The following is a 13,827-nucleotide window of genomic DNA, read 5'->3' on the forward strand; positions in this document are numbered from 1 at the left end:
TCCTCCGCAAAGACTGATGTGCTATTTTTCTCTCGCATGTTCGCAGTCTGCACCGGGCATATATGTCCTTTGTCGGAAGCTCGACCTGGAATCGTAAGGTTTAGCTTACATGACCATGCCCATCAGGATACTGTACCGTAACCCATTGGCGTAAGTAGCCCAGCCAGAGAAGATCAGTGCCGCATATATGGGCACTAGGTTGTGCGTTATCTCAAGAAAACGTGCGGAAACCGGGCAATTGATACCAGACTGAGACCATATTGTGATATGCCGTGGGCAGGATGCCTCTTGGGAGACATATTCCGCCAAGTCTTGGACATGTCCCTTATCGCAAGGCAGTCTCGTATGTCCGAGATTGTTGGTTGAACGTGAACAGCAGACTATACTAAGTTTCAAATTGGCGTTAGAAGGGCTTGACTTAGTATGTGTTTCACCTGTAAGGCTTTGAGCAGCTCCCAGCGAATAGTTATTTGATTTACCACTTCACTTGGTCTGCCGCAAATTCTTACTCACCATCTCGTTTCTGCTTCGTGAGGGAGACCAGCGATATATTTGTCCGCTTAGCCTCATAGAGAGGATCCATAGTATTGGTGTCCAACTCTTCCTCCAGTTAACCGAAGCTTGAAGAGGTTCAAGGTCGTCTCGTCTCATAGAAAGCGAGTTACGCAACAGTTTACGCGACGTAAAAGCAGCATGATGTAGCACGTGATGACATCGTTGACACAGCCTTGCCTTCCACTACTGAACTTCAACTTTTGCTGTGTTCATCGATAAAGAGTCAACTCACCTTTTTTTTTTTAAACTGTAATCGATTCTGCAATTATGGGTGCCTCATCATCCAAGGTAGCAAGCAAAGCTGCTGGAGCGGCCAGCCGTCGACAGTATCCATCTACATCTTCCATTCTCAATTCCACACCATCGACAACGCAGTCACCCTCACAACCTGTGGTCCTTCAAACAGCAGTGAAACCAGCCACAGCAGCTCAGGTTCATCCAAATCCCGTATCGCACCCTCCTTCAGAACAGAAATCGGAGCACATAGATCTCGATGGCCGTGATCCGCATTTTGGTTCTGCATTACGAAAGATCGGTGTCGCCAAACCTGTCTCTGAAACGAAACCTCATGAAGATGCTTTTCCTACCTCAAGTCGACCTATGAACTCTGGACAGAATATCTTCCCTTCCACGAAGAACAACCCTGCCATCTTGCTCGTGCAGGCACGTGAGAAGTTTGGAAAACAGTTTGAAGTTGAGGTTGACAGCAGAGGTAGAGCTGGTTTTGCTGGGAGGACACTGTTGAGTGCCAAAGAAATTAAAGAAGTCTTTACGTTGAGAGATGATGGAGCAAAACTTCCACAACAGGTTGAGAAGGAGTTGAGACTGAAACCCGGTATCCTGGAGCAGTTAGCACCACAAGGTGTGGTTGCCAATGCTTGATATCATCCTTACAACGATGTGGCAACAATGAGGTATTTTGGCGAGACGCGACAGCTGGTGCAGTGGCCTTGCTGAGCCCCTTCGGTACAGATCAGCTGCGAGTATCGTCGGTGCTTTGAGCTTCATGCGTACACTGTCATTGATCGAAGATTACATCAACACCTGAAGACCATGCACAATCATGCAATGGCCCAAATCGACATCCTTCGGAAGAAGCATGTCTCGACGTTTATATATATATTCATATGCGCCAGCCTTTGGTACTACCGGAACCACTGATTCTTTCTGAACGGGAGCTCCATTGTTGGCTCAACGGCTCACTCAGTCTGTGAGTACCCATTTCTTTGGTCCTCCAACACCGCTCCTGCCATGCTACGATGAGTGTATCCTGTACCCTATGGATAGAGTACACTTCAAGGTGGTTATCTGGCGCACACAGACCCGAGCGATTGCGCTACGGGCTTCTTTGTTCACGAAAGGAGTATTGCGCGAATAATGAAGAAATGCTACTGCTTTGTGCTTTATGCTTGGATGTTTTAATGTTTCATTTTCACATGCTGTCACATGCTATTATCAGATATTCGTGTACTAATCTGCTGTATTATTAGGTGCATCTACCCGCTGACAACAGCCAGACTGGGCTTTCTCTCCGCTATACTAGATTCAGAGATGTTAGACCACTTCTACGAGTCATCTGCAAGTCACCGATCCCAGTGAACTGCTTTTGACTTTTCTTCTCCTCCATGTCTGCTTTCACGTACTAGGCACTTGGCAGGTAGTAGTGGTCGAAGTCGCGGCACGGGTCAGGGTTTGGCACGTAGTCCTTGTCAAGGCTTCTGTCCAACTCCCATCGATAACCCAAGTCACTTGCAGGGAGGCACACAAGCCACTCGGGATATGACGATACGACCTTCGAGTTCACCCATGGGTGGGAAAAAACTTCCTCCATACCAATGCGATCTGCAGGCTTGTGTTTCATCATGTTCCTCAGCAGATCTTGGAAAACCTCGGACTCGACCGAACCGATAGGTGTGGCGGATAACCAGCCCTTGACTTTGCCAACTGCAGCAACTTGTTGCGCCAGAGATTCTTTGCGGTAAATTGCCTTGACTCTTTCCGCGCGCGAAGGTTCCAATTTAGAGGGTCCCTTGGCGCGATTCCACGCTTCCAATCTGTTATTCATTAAAGCTACCCACTCTTCTGGAAATGGCCCTAGAGTTTCTCGAATATTTGCAGCCACATACTGTGCGCCGCCGATCGGGGTCTTGAAAAGAGGTTTGCCAGTTCTCAACGCGAAAATCACGCTTGCAAGCCCGAATGTATCAACCGCAACAGTAGGGCGTGCTTCGAAATTCACCTCGGGGCCTGGAGAAGCATTGTTGACGCGCAGCTTCTTGAAAAGGGGTGGACGATTGATGAGGAACCCTTCGCCCAGGTCGATGAATTCCAACTCTGGTTTCAAGAACTTAGCGATCCCGGGAGCCTTAAAGAAGTCGATGCTTTCATAGACCAACTTCGGGGCGTGCTTCAGAATATAGGCTACGGAATCTGGTGAGCGAGTTTCGCGTCGGAGAAGCAAAGGTTCCACCTCGGTGCCAACAGGCGCGCCGAAGGTTGCATAAACCTGTTCATCTGACCATGAAGCGATTTCGACGATTCCGAAAATGACATTGCCGGGACTGATATCAGCGGCGCAGACTCCAAGCTTATGCAAATGCAACAAACCTTCAATGAGTGGTTTTGTGAGTGCTTGATGCATTTCTGGATTGAGCATGTGGTTCGACGCATTGAACTGACGAAGTGTTGGGCCCATGAGCCTGAAGACCAGACAGAAATGGAATCCGTTCGGTCCCTGAATTAGAAAAGAATGCTGAGGTAACAAGAAATTTGTGAAGCACGGGTTTACCTCATTTTGGTCGTACATGAACTCGTAAACACCGCGTTCTCGGTTCCGGAAAGTGCTGCTCCCTGTGAGGATCTTCAGCGCCATCAGACGATCAACTTGAGCATCGCGAACGAGCCAAACAGTCCCGTTGGAACCTTTACCAAGTTTGTGCACCACAGAATAGCGCCCGTTACTGAAGGTGTCGCCGATTGTGACAGGATGGTACCCACTATTGCTGTTTCTTTCAAGCCACTCCCACTGAGGTGAGTGATTGGCAAACTTGAGCTTCTCTTCCTCCTTCCATTCGAATGCAGAATCGAAGCGTTCTTGAGACTGTGCCATTCTGCCTGGACTTGGATGTTGCGGTGTGTTGCGGTGTGTTGTATGTGAATTTTTGAGTTATTTTGAGACTGAATTTTCTGGTGCCTTGGTCGATGTTGTTGTCCTTACAGAGATAATGGCAATGATGGAGATGGTTATGGACAAGAACAGGGTGAGTACGAGGATGCGAAGCTTCTTATATGTGTTCTTGAGCACGGTCGGGTCCACTCGTGGCTTGCATACTCTATTCTTTGAGTCTCTGGGACAGACAAAAGGTCCTTCGAGGATGAACTGTATTGTTCTCGATATTGTGTCTGCCAAATCCTTCCACGCATTATCCTTCGCTGAGATAAAGGGAGAACAAGACTGGGTTGACTAGGAGTCTTTCATCCCCATTCCCCTTTGACCTGTTCATTGAACTTTCGTTCCTTACACTTTACCAGCACAAAGCTCAGGATGTTCTGTGGCCATGCATAAAACCATCTCGGCTCATGCAGATTCAGAGCACACCTACCAACAATTTCATCGAATACACTACCTAGTCTGACTTTCAGAAGCTAACGGTAAACCAATTTCTCACACATTTTTTCTAAGCGACGAAGCAATACGACAATCAGCAAGAGGAGATATGCAAGAAACAGGTGAGTCTGGAGCCCAGCTCCTTCCCCTTACATACGGAGTGGAGCTTGAATATTTGTTCGTTGTTGACAAAAAGAAGGTAGTAAATGACCAAAAGTACCACTTTCTTTTGCCCAAGCACTTCGTGCTTGACAAAGATGACCAGGTTGGCAATGCACACGATTTTGATCCAAAGGGTGCCGAACATCGGGGCTTGTGCCAGGCAGCTATGCTCCTTCGACGCTCTCGCGTTGATCTTGCAATGAAACTCTTTCCAAAGAATGACGACAGTATCTTCTCCCGCTGGAGCCTAACCACGGAAAGTGCAGTCGTCCATCCAGGTGGAAGCAAGGAAAAGGCTGCCCTCGCCACTCAGATGAATGTGGCACCAGGGAGCTTAAAACAATGCGAGCTCACCGGAATCGAGTTGATCTCACCAATCCTACTGGCTCCAGATATGAGAGCCCAACAGTATCTGTCAGGTGGAAGCTTTGACGAACTTGATCATGTACTCATGGCCACCAATCAAAAAGGTCTTCCTTGTACTTTTATTGCGGGACCCAAAACGACAAGCGTTCATGTACACGTTGGCTTGCAGCCTGATCGTGATGGGGTCCCCAGAGACATTCCACTTGATGTGTGCCAGCATTTAGCGTGGTTGATTGTAGCATTTGAGGACTTGATCACGCTACTTCACCACCCCGAACGTCATGCTTACGTTGGCACAAAATCGTACAGCATGTGCAAATCAAGCAGGCATGCAATGGGCGATATTATAGGCCACACATGTGATAAAGTACCAGCATTCGACCCTTGGAAGGCCTTTGATAGTATTTTCAGAGCAGAGAGCCATCTAGAATTGCGCAAGGTCATGGGCAATGACCCTTCATGGGGGAGTCGTTATACAACGGTGAACTTTCTTCACATTGCCGCCTCCCCCGGGTATGGCGACGAAATCAAAACCATTGAGTTTCGTCAGCACTGCGGTACGGGCAATGCAATTGAGATTAAGGAGTGGGTGTACTTTCTGAGTAGCCTTTTCCATGCGGCGGAGCGGAAGGCGAACGAATCGATTGAGTTCGACTCTTACGAGCTGGACAACTATCTCGTCGCATGGCCTGATATTGAAAGGGCCAAGTACGACAGTATCTTCTCAATTCCGAAAAGAACCATGAGAGAACTCTTCGATCTCATGGAACTCCCCGTTGCGCGGCGCGAGTATTGGTATGAAAGAGCCAAATTCTTTCGTTCCGAAAAGTTTGCCCATTACTATGCGGGTAACACATGTGAGCCAGAATGTACTGGCACCATGCCACGAGACGCTCAAGGTTGGGCGGAAGACGAGGTAATTGAGCAACCATGGGGTCCCCCCCGCCGCCCTCCTTCCCCCATCACGGACACATCGTCATGGTCCGAGACCAGCAACACGACCCCCTCAAGCGATGGACAATCATGTTAAATATGGCAAAGCTGATGGTGTCTGTGACAAGCTCTAAGAGGTCTTTCGTTTGTCGGAGGGTTCCAAACTGCATATTAGGAAGAAAATCGTACATGCGCCTGATCGCCAAAACAATCAATATTCGACAACACCAACATCGCCCAGATAATTTATCTCACACTAAATCAAGCATTAGTCGCTCACCTATAGAGCCCAGAGATCAGGCCGACAAATGGCAAATGATTTCATTGACAAATTGAACAGAAATTTTTCCCATCTTGTTTCCCAGTCCCCTTCCTCTCCCGACCCGAGCAGGTAGCGGCTCTGCCGTTTACTCTTCCACCAAGCGAAGAAAATCAAAGCGTCCCTACGAATTTAGATCAATCATACTAACATCAGGCACCTCCAAGTATGCAGCTTATACCCAAGTCTTTATTTCGGACAAGGGTAATCTATGGTTAACATCACCACACTCCTCCTGTTCATTCCAGAGTTAAGTGCTAAGATTTATAAGTCCAATGGAGAAGCAATCTACATGATGTACATCGGACAATCTATTGCCGTCCATGCCCGAAGTTTTGGGCTAGATACTGTCCTCCCATTGTCGCCAGATGAGCCCATTCTTCTGTGATAACCCCCAACAGACCAATAGCGCACCGACTTCTATAGAAAAAGGGGAACCGATAACGGCAGGTCACTTCTACCCGGTACCTCTTGACGATTATGGGGACGAGTTTTTGGGTGAAGCCAGTCGCCAGCTGCAGATGGTGGAACGTCACAGCGGCCTGTTCAATGACCCAAGGGTCGAACTTAGAAAGGAAGCCTGAAATGTTCTCAGCTTGATGCCAGATCGTTAATATGTCGTTATCGGGCGTCGGCTCGAGGAGGGAAATGCAGACCGCACCAATAAGCCAGAACAGTCCCAGACATATGAAAAACGCTATGGCTGCCAAAATAGAATACAGTGCAGTGGCCAGGCACTTGGTAAAGAGCGCATTAAAGATTTTGTCAACCCTGTTGAGCCGCTCCCAGAACGCATCAATGTCAAATTCAATGCGTCTGGTGTCGGTATTGATATGGTAGATGCCTTTCATACGCCGCTCTGGCGCAGCTGTACGCGGAGGAGTGCAGTGGAGAGCTTCATCTTCGTTAACTACATTTGAGAATCTGGTGCTTCGTCGTGCGACTCTGGTCTTTGAGTAATAGCTTCCGCCACTGCATTCGCCCTCAGGGATGCGATGTGGCTTCAGCATCCCTAATCTGCGAGGCGGAACGCTCATAGCTGTATCCATGCCGTCGTATCCGGAAATATTCTGTTAAATTTCCTTCGGTTCCCTGAGAAGTGTGTTGTGAGGGACGAGTCGAGTAACTTTGGGATAACGTGCGTAGACTAATTTTCAGATGGAAGTTAGAAGTACTGCAGAGACATGGGTAGAATGAAGAAGTTGCGGTGCTACATTCCCTTTTTGGTTCATATAACAAGGATGCTCCGTTCCCGTCGAAACGCAGTCAATTGCCTCAACGACCGAGACAAAGAAGAAGATGGTCTGGACCGCGCTGGTCAGTGTGCTCACTTTCGAGAAAACATATCCAGTAGCATTGACCGAACCGACTAATGTATTGAAGGTTTTGCAAAGACATTAGACGTTGACCAGGCAATCTAGCGTTGTATGAATACTACAAAGACCCGGTCTAGCACCTGCTCCGGGAGCTCTCGAGTTTTCGAATCGTACATACCCAACACACCTGATCTAGGGTGATAATGACAATGGTTTCGAAGGAAGAGGGCTACAAAAATGCTCGAGGAGTAGAAGAGCATCGATACTTCTCCCTACCCGTGCGGTGTAGCTTGGCGGTCATTAACGGGTAGGTTACTTTGTCTTGATTTTGGCAAAGGGACTCTTTCAATTTTTCTATGATGCTGGGTAGTTCTCGTACGAATAAATATTCAAAACGTCTTCTTCTGCTCTGTGATCAACCCCTTGCAAACTCTTTGTGGTGTATCTGAGACCTTGGTTGTGAAATGAGGGTTTCCCACCAAATCACCAGGTTGGCTGCCAGGTTAGTATGAAATAAGCATTAGAAGTGCGTTGTTGCATGGATCGAGGATACCCTATATCCCAGGTGGTTTCAATATCAAACGGCCCGAAGAGAATGAGACCTATGATTTCGGTGACCCAGGCAAACAGGAAGAAGGAGAACCAAAATACTGCAGTCCACTTCATGACCTTCCACACAAGCTTCAAAATTCCTTTGAACGTACGAACAAGGAGCATGAAAAGGCTCCAGAGACCTACGATGACCCGACCGATGAAGAGTTCCCAATCTGTAGGATTAGCAGGGTTTCTACCGGTGAAATCCTGGTGAGTTGCGCCGTTCACGGTTTCAGATGGGACGGTATAGTCGTAAGTCATTGTGGGCTGTTGATTCAATTGCTGGAGAAGAGTAATGCTGCATTGTTGGTGCTTAGATGTTGGACTGATGAGCGTTTGAGAGTTGGAAATGAAAAATCACGATCTTGATTGATGGAGATCATAAGGCGCTTATATTTGGACTGGGATGGCTAGACAGTAGGGCATCTCTCGTTTGACTCAAGCAATAATGAGGTATTCGATTCCCAGCACCGAAGTATTATTAGCAGGCCCACAACTTGCAACCGAGACAAAGAACGAATTGGTTTTGTTGTTGCGTTTCTTAGTGCCTGGATTTTTTAAGGTTTGGGACGCATTGTGCGGATGTAAGTTAGATATGTATCGTTGTTCTGGGATGCTAAGCCATTGTGATATATTTAGGAGTTGAGTAATGCAAAGAGAATGCACCCAACTCGACGGCGCAACTGACTGCTGGGGCCTCCCACAACGAGCTCTCGAGCTCAGCTATAACGCCATTGTTGTGTTTGGCGTTGTTTGAGAACTTGAGTATAGAATAATATCATTGAAATGCTGGATGATGCAGTTACGCGGATTGTCAATAATGATAGAAGTGGCAATGGAAAGACGTAATACTCATAGTCATTTCTTGACAACACTTCATGCTTCAAGATTGTTTCTCACTAAAGGAATCTACGGTGTCGCTTAACCATACCTGAAGTCAGGTCAGCTACTGACGAACGAGTTGAATTCGTCATCCTCAGATATGATCATCCACATCCTCTTCAAGCATTGATTCAACACTATAGCTTAGCTGTTGCTTGCCCTTTCACCACATTTTCCAATTCAATCTCACTTGTAGCCAGAATGAAAGTATCCGCGAGACTGGGCACGCGGTACTTGAGATTGACCGCCTGATAGTCCTCACTGGCAAGCATGTCCGCAAAATGCGTGATGCTCGGGTAATGGGCGAGGGCGAACTCATCCCACTTGCCACCAGAGACACTCTGGTCCTGCTGGGCCGTAACGTTACCCACGAGCTTCGCGTTGCCACCGCGCTTGGCACCAATGGTCTCTGCGAACGCCTTTCCGTACTGAAGATAGTCGGCTTTCTTGCCTGGTTTGAAAGCGAGGAGATTTAGCATTGACATGGCGTTCTGGCCGGCGTGGGTCTGGGAGAATGACTCAACCCATTGGTTAAGGCCAGCAGAGAGCTCGAGTGTCTGGGACGAGCTTCCCATGCGTGGTTTCGAGAGGGAGCCTGTCAGTGCGGGTATTGATTTGGGATCTGGGTGTAGCAATCGAGTGTTGGTTTGGTCAAAATTGTTCGTGAGACGGGATGGTACGCCCGCGGTGACGGACCAGTGGAGCTCGATCTTGCTCTTTACGCTATCTGGGAGGGGATCGTTGCCCAAGACTATCAGCAACAGATCCCATGGCTTCTTGGGTTGCAGTAGTTCTTGTGCTGAGATCGTGCCCGGAGTGATGATCCACCGGATGACCTTAGAAATGACGAGGGTTTTGATCTCGGATGCCGATCTCACTGTCTTGACGAAAGATGGAATCGTGGTGTTGGAAGTCAGTGAGATTAGATGAACTGTTGCGAGTGGCATGGTCGCGGTAACCTTTGAACTACGTAAGTGATCTTGTGCTGCGTGTTCGCTCAGTCGGCTTCAAATGTATTGACGATGGAGAAGTGCCACTGGAGCTCAATTCTCTTGAAGAATAAGTTGCACCTTCAATCAATCGAATGTTCGGTTATTAATCACCTCTCCCAAAAATGTATTCTCCCAACTGAAGTCACCTTCACCATCGTAATTATGCGAAGAGCGAGGGCCGATGGAGTGAGCAACCTCGGTTCATACCTTTTTGAGTCTAGATAGCCACTACTATTTCGTCATAGCCGGCTAGTCAGCTATACGATAGCCTTGTTAGCTCCAAAGTCTCCGACAAGGCTGAGTCCGAAAAAAGCTAGTGCGGATCTTATCTTATCGGTTTCCCTGAGACAACTTTTTTCCCTCTCAGAGAGAGCGAACTCACCTACCTGGTCATTAAGTTCATTGCGGTAGTTCAACCCTACTTCTCCTTTCCCCGGATCAGCGGTACTAGCTGACCGTACTGTACGCTCCTCACAACAAGTACAAACACAGCCTCATATCTAGTAGGCAGGAGCTCGCAGAAGGCCATTCTTCTCTCGACATCTTCTTCGACACTTCCCACAATCCAGCAACAATGGCTGGCCTGACGCCCCTCCCTCCGTCAATAACACACACAACAACACGTCTCACGCATTTAGAAGCCCACACATTTCTAAACACATTCCTCAACCGCGCCGAAATTGACGCCGCCTACCGACCAGACAGCACACTGGCGGAGCGCGGGCCCCAGGCGCTGAGCACAGGAAGCAGTCCGAACCTCACGCTCCATCATCTTAAGCGGATCTTGCTGGGCATGGAGGGAAAGAGGGTCGGGAAGCAGGCGTTTGAGGAAGAAGCAGAGGGACAAGAGACCGGAGCGTTTGGGGAGAAGGCCACGAAAAGGACGCGGGGTGACGATGAGGCCCAGGGCGGACGGCGCTCGAAGCCCTACACCACGGTTCTGGACGTAGAAGGCGATGCAGAAGACAGTGATGGACCCGCACTGGTCGTGCATCCCGAAGATTCATCCCCGCCGACCCGGGGCGGAATAAACGGCACCGGCGATGACGGAGACGACTGGCAGGAGAAAGACACGTACGACCTCGCGCAGTCGTCGGCGGGGTTGGAACTCACGAACGAAGACCGCCACCCAGGTGCCGATCTCGAGCAGCCCGTGGACGATGCAGAGGAACAAGATCTCGTGGCTGTCGAGGATGAACGGACGGGCGAACGTGTCGATCCTAGGGAGTTTGGACACAGGAGCTCCGCTGGGAAAGGCAAGTCGAATGTGGATAAAGAGGAGCGGAAGAGGCTGAAAAAGTTGAATGCCAAACTGGAGAAGTCGAAAAGGGAGGAGAACCGGAAGAAGGGAAAAGGGAAGGGGGCGTGAACCTGGACGCGACGAGGCATATGGGACGCCTTGAAGATTGATTTCCCGGAAGATACCTTCAGTTTTCGACTATCGAGCAGCGGAGGATTCTCAGCCACAAGACGTCAAACAGGCCAGGGGGTTCAATGTCTCTATATTCATCTTACATCTATGAAAATGGTTGGCATTGAAGCCATATTGGCACACGAAGTATCTTCACCGACTTCGACACTCATCGCATAGCAGGCATCGTCTCCTTGCTTGCAGGAGAGGCCAGAGGATCAGCAGTTTCCACGCCTCAGCAATATCTTCTGACTTTTCCCGAAAGGTTCCAGAAAATACGTGAATCAGCTCAGCTCAGCTCAGCTTTCTCCGAATCATCACAGCTCTCTCTGAGTGGCTGTGACCACCTCAGCATCGACCACCTTATCATCAAGCTCAATCACCTTTCCATTCGAATCAGGCTTGGAACTCTTCCAACCCAGAGCCGCCAACCTCTCAGCCAAAATGGGATGGCTGTAATGATAACTGGCATACATCCAATCCGCATCCATGGTGCTCAGATTCTGCACTTGTAGTTTGATCAGACTGCGAGCCAACTCTTTCTGGAATCCAAGATTTGTGGCGAATGCATCGGCTTCGAATTCGAATTTGCGGGAGAGAATGTTCATGAGAAGTTTGACCACCGCATCAGCTGGAGCAAGAGCATCAGAGAAGAGAATGAAGCCAATGATGATTGGATGCGTTTTGTGGAAGCCGAAGGAGGAATACAGGGAGCGGTTGTTGATGAATACGCTGAACAAGGAGAAGATGTAAAACATGTGGAACTGTTCAGCTGGTTAGTGTTGGTCAACATGGGAACTAGTGGGTTAGAGACATACCTGAGCAATAGCAAACAGTTTGGTGGTATGCGACAGACTCCAATGCCCCAATTCATGCCCGAGCACTGCCACGACCTCTTGAGGCTCGCTCTTTTCAATCAAAGTGTCGTAGATGACAATGTGTTTCTTCCATGGTAGACCGAAAAAGTAGGCGTTGCTATGTGCACTTCTCTTGCTTCCATCGATAACATAAAGAGACTTGAGAGGGAAGTTAAGTCTGCTTGCCAATGATTCGACGCCGGACTTGAGCTCCCCAGGTTCCAGTGGGGATAGTTTGTTGAATAGCGGAAGAATAAAGACCGGGTAGACAGTGATTGCGAGCATCTGAATACCAATTCCAAACAGCCACAGATAATAAAAGAATTGAGTGCCAGTGACTTGGATGATCTTCAAGAAAGCGCTCAACAGAGGGACTCCGAGAACAAATGTCAACGCCTCACTCTTGAGCAAATCTGTTACCCAAAGTTTGAGAGTCTGTTTATTGAAACCGAATTTCTCCTCGAGGACAAAGGTGCCATAATAAGATAGAGGAAGCGACAGGATCTGGGAGATGGTGGTAAACGTGAGGAAGAAGACGACCGAGTGGGAAATCTCGCCGGAGAATCGAGCGGGCAGAAAGCGGGCAACAAGGACACCTGTCAGCGCCCACAGCTTCGGTAGGATATCGTATTGTATGAATAGAACATTCTGAATCTGGGAGATGAGACCGGAGACGAAGCCAAACTTTGCCTTTTCACGACCATAAGCCTGACTCTTGTCGAAGACGTCCTGAGAGATTTCATCTTCGAGTGTCTTAGGCGGCTTCGTCTTTTGCAAGACCTGATACTGTCGAAGTGATAGGAAACTTTCAAAGACAAATTGGCCTATTGAGAAACCTAGGATGAGTTTTTTCCATGGGAAGCCAGGACGGTCGAGGAACACAGCCAGGCGCTGTGGGATTTGTGTCTTGGTCAGTTTCATGTATTTTGCGGCTTATGATGGCTGGCTCGTCAGAGCGCATGACGGAGAACTTACACGAGGAAAGTCGCCTAGGGCTCTCAGAAGTGAAGCCATCTCTCGCGATGAAATGGATCAATTCTAAATGCGGGGGGGTTGATTGATAGACGGAGTGAAGGAACTGATGCAGAGAGACAATACATACGCCGTATGCACAGACGATCTAGGGCGCAGCCCCTCGACGCGTTAGTGATGAGCTAAAAATTACTAGAGACGCGCTAATGGACTTTCCATGTGCTAGTATTCTGAGTCAGGAAGGTTCGGCGAGTTATTATCCCGACTTCACAGAGAGGAAAGTGCATTCCGCATTTGAAAGGTCGACTCCAAGAGTCTTTGTTCTTTCTGCCTCCACGTATTGAAACTTACCACTCTTCTGGTTCTGAGTACAACATGTGTCGCATCTGTGGCCGCGTGGTCAAATGCATCTTCGACAGCATGCCGTCCAGGGCACATAGCGTGCCCAGCCGAAGGTAAGTCGCTTCGGACCACACGACCTTCACATTCTCGAGACTCACTATGCTGTGTGAATAGGGCGTTCAGCACCATCCGGCGAATCACGAACCGCTCTAGCACCCGGTTGGCCATGCAGAAACCCCTCACATCTATCTGTTCGTCGGCATCAGCATCTTCACCGTCACAGCTCATCCGCGCCTTTAGTGGCCTCTCTCTCCGAGCCAGCACTGGGAGCCGGACGACAAGACCAAATCCTTCATCACTTCTCATGAGCAGTACGACGTTACGTCCCTCCACACAGATCACGATAGGTCTGGGGCCGTCATCGCCTCTAGAGACGATATCTAGCTCTCGACTCTTTTCAACCACTTCAGCTCTGATGGGGAAACAGCGGCGGATGGACACTTTCAGCCCTTCGAGGCG

The 13,827-nt window shown here is 48.9% G+C and overlaps 7 protein-coding genes across 7 annotated transcripts; 3 read left to right on the plus strand and 4 right to left on the minus strand.

The window, feature by feature from the left end:
• Nucleotides 1-822: 822 nt before the first annotated feature.
• Nucleotides 823-1,437, plus strand: LTR84_000256 (uncharacterized protein; the record flags this gene model as incomplete). The annotated part of the gene is made up of 1 exon (XM_064843887.1): nt 823-1,437. The coding sequence occupies one exon, from the start codon at nt 823-825 to the stop codon at nt 1,435-1,437; it is 615 nt and encodes a 204-aa protein (XP_064711747.1).
• Nucleotides 1,438-2,197: 760 nt separating this feature from the next.
• LTR84_000257 (uncharacterized protein) lies at nt 2,198-3,664 on the minus strand (the record flags this gene model as incomplete). Its single annotated transcript, XM_064843888.1, has 1 exon — nt 2,198-3,664. The coding sequence occupies one exon, from the start codon at nt 3,662-3,664 to the stop codon at nt 2,198-2,200; it is 1,467 nt and encodes a 488-aa protein (XP_064711748.1).
• A 607-nt stretch (nt 3,665-4,271) lies between these two features.
• On the plus strand, nt 4,272-5,720 carry LTR84_000258 (uncharacterized protein; the record flags this gene model as incomplete). Its single annotated transcript, XM_064843889.1, has 1 exon — nt 4,272-5,720. One exon carries the CDS (start codon nt 4,272-4,274, stop codon nt 5,718-5,720), a length of 1,449 nt encoding a protein of 482 aa, XP_064711749.1.
• Nucleotides 5,721-7,741: 2,021 nt separating this feature from the next.
• LTR84_000259 (uncharacterized protein) lies at nt 7,742-8,113 on the minus strand (the record flags this gene model as incomplete). The annotated part of the gene is made up of 1 exon (XM_064843890.1): nt 7,742-8,113. One exon carries the CDS (start codon nt 8,111-8,113, stop codon nt 7,742-7,744), a length of 372 nt encoding a protein of 123 aa, XP_064711750.1.
• A 758-nt stretch (nt 8,114-8,871) lies between these two features.
• On the minus strand, nt 8,872-9,681 carry LTR84_000260 (uncharacterized protein; the record flags this gene model as incomplete). The annotated part of the gene is made up of 1 exon (XM_064843891.1): nt 8,872-9,681. The coding sequence occupies one exon, from the start codon at nt 9,679-9,681 to the stop codon at nt 8,872-8,874; it is 810 nt and encodes a 269-aa protein (XP_064711751.1).
• Nucleotides 9,682-10,300: 619 nt separating this feature from the next.
• LTR84_000261 (uncharacterized protein) lies at nt 10,301-11,095 on the plus strand (the record flags this gene model as incomplete). The annotated part of the gene is made up of 1 exon (XM_064843892.1): nt 10,301-11,095. One exon carries the CDS (start codon nt 10,301-10,303, stop codon nt 11,093-11,095), a length of 795 nt encoding a protein of 264 aa, XP_064711752.1.
• Nucleotides 11,096-11,454: 359 nt separating this feature from the next.
• On the minus strand, nt 11,455-12,915 carry LTR84_000262 (uncharacterized protein; the record flags this gene model as incomplete). Its single annotated transcript, XM_064843893.1, has 2 exons — nt 11,455-11,901; nt 11,956-12,915. The coding sequence occupies 2 exons, from the start codon at nt 12,913-12,915 to the stop codon at nt 11,455-11,457; spliced, it is 1,407 nt and encodes a 468-aa protein (XP_064711753.1).
• Between the last annotated feature and the right edge of the window lie 912 nt (nt 12,916-13,827).

The sequence above is a fragment of the Exophiala bonariae genome (assembly GCF_035927105.1).
Source record: "Exophiala bonariae strain CCFEE 5792 chromosome Unknown scaffold_1, whole genome shotgun sequence".
Classification (NCBI taxonomy): domain Eukaryota; kingdom Fungi; phylum Ascomycota; class Eurotiomycetes; order Chaetothyriales; family Herpotrichiellaceae; genus Exophiala; species Exophiala bonariae.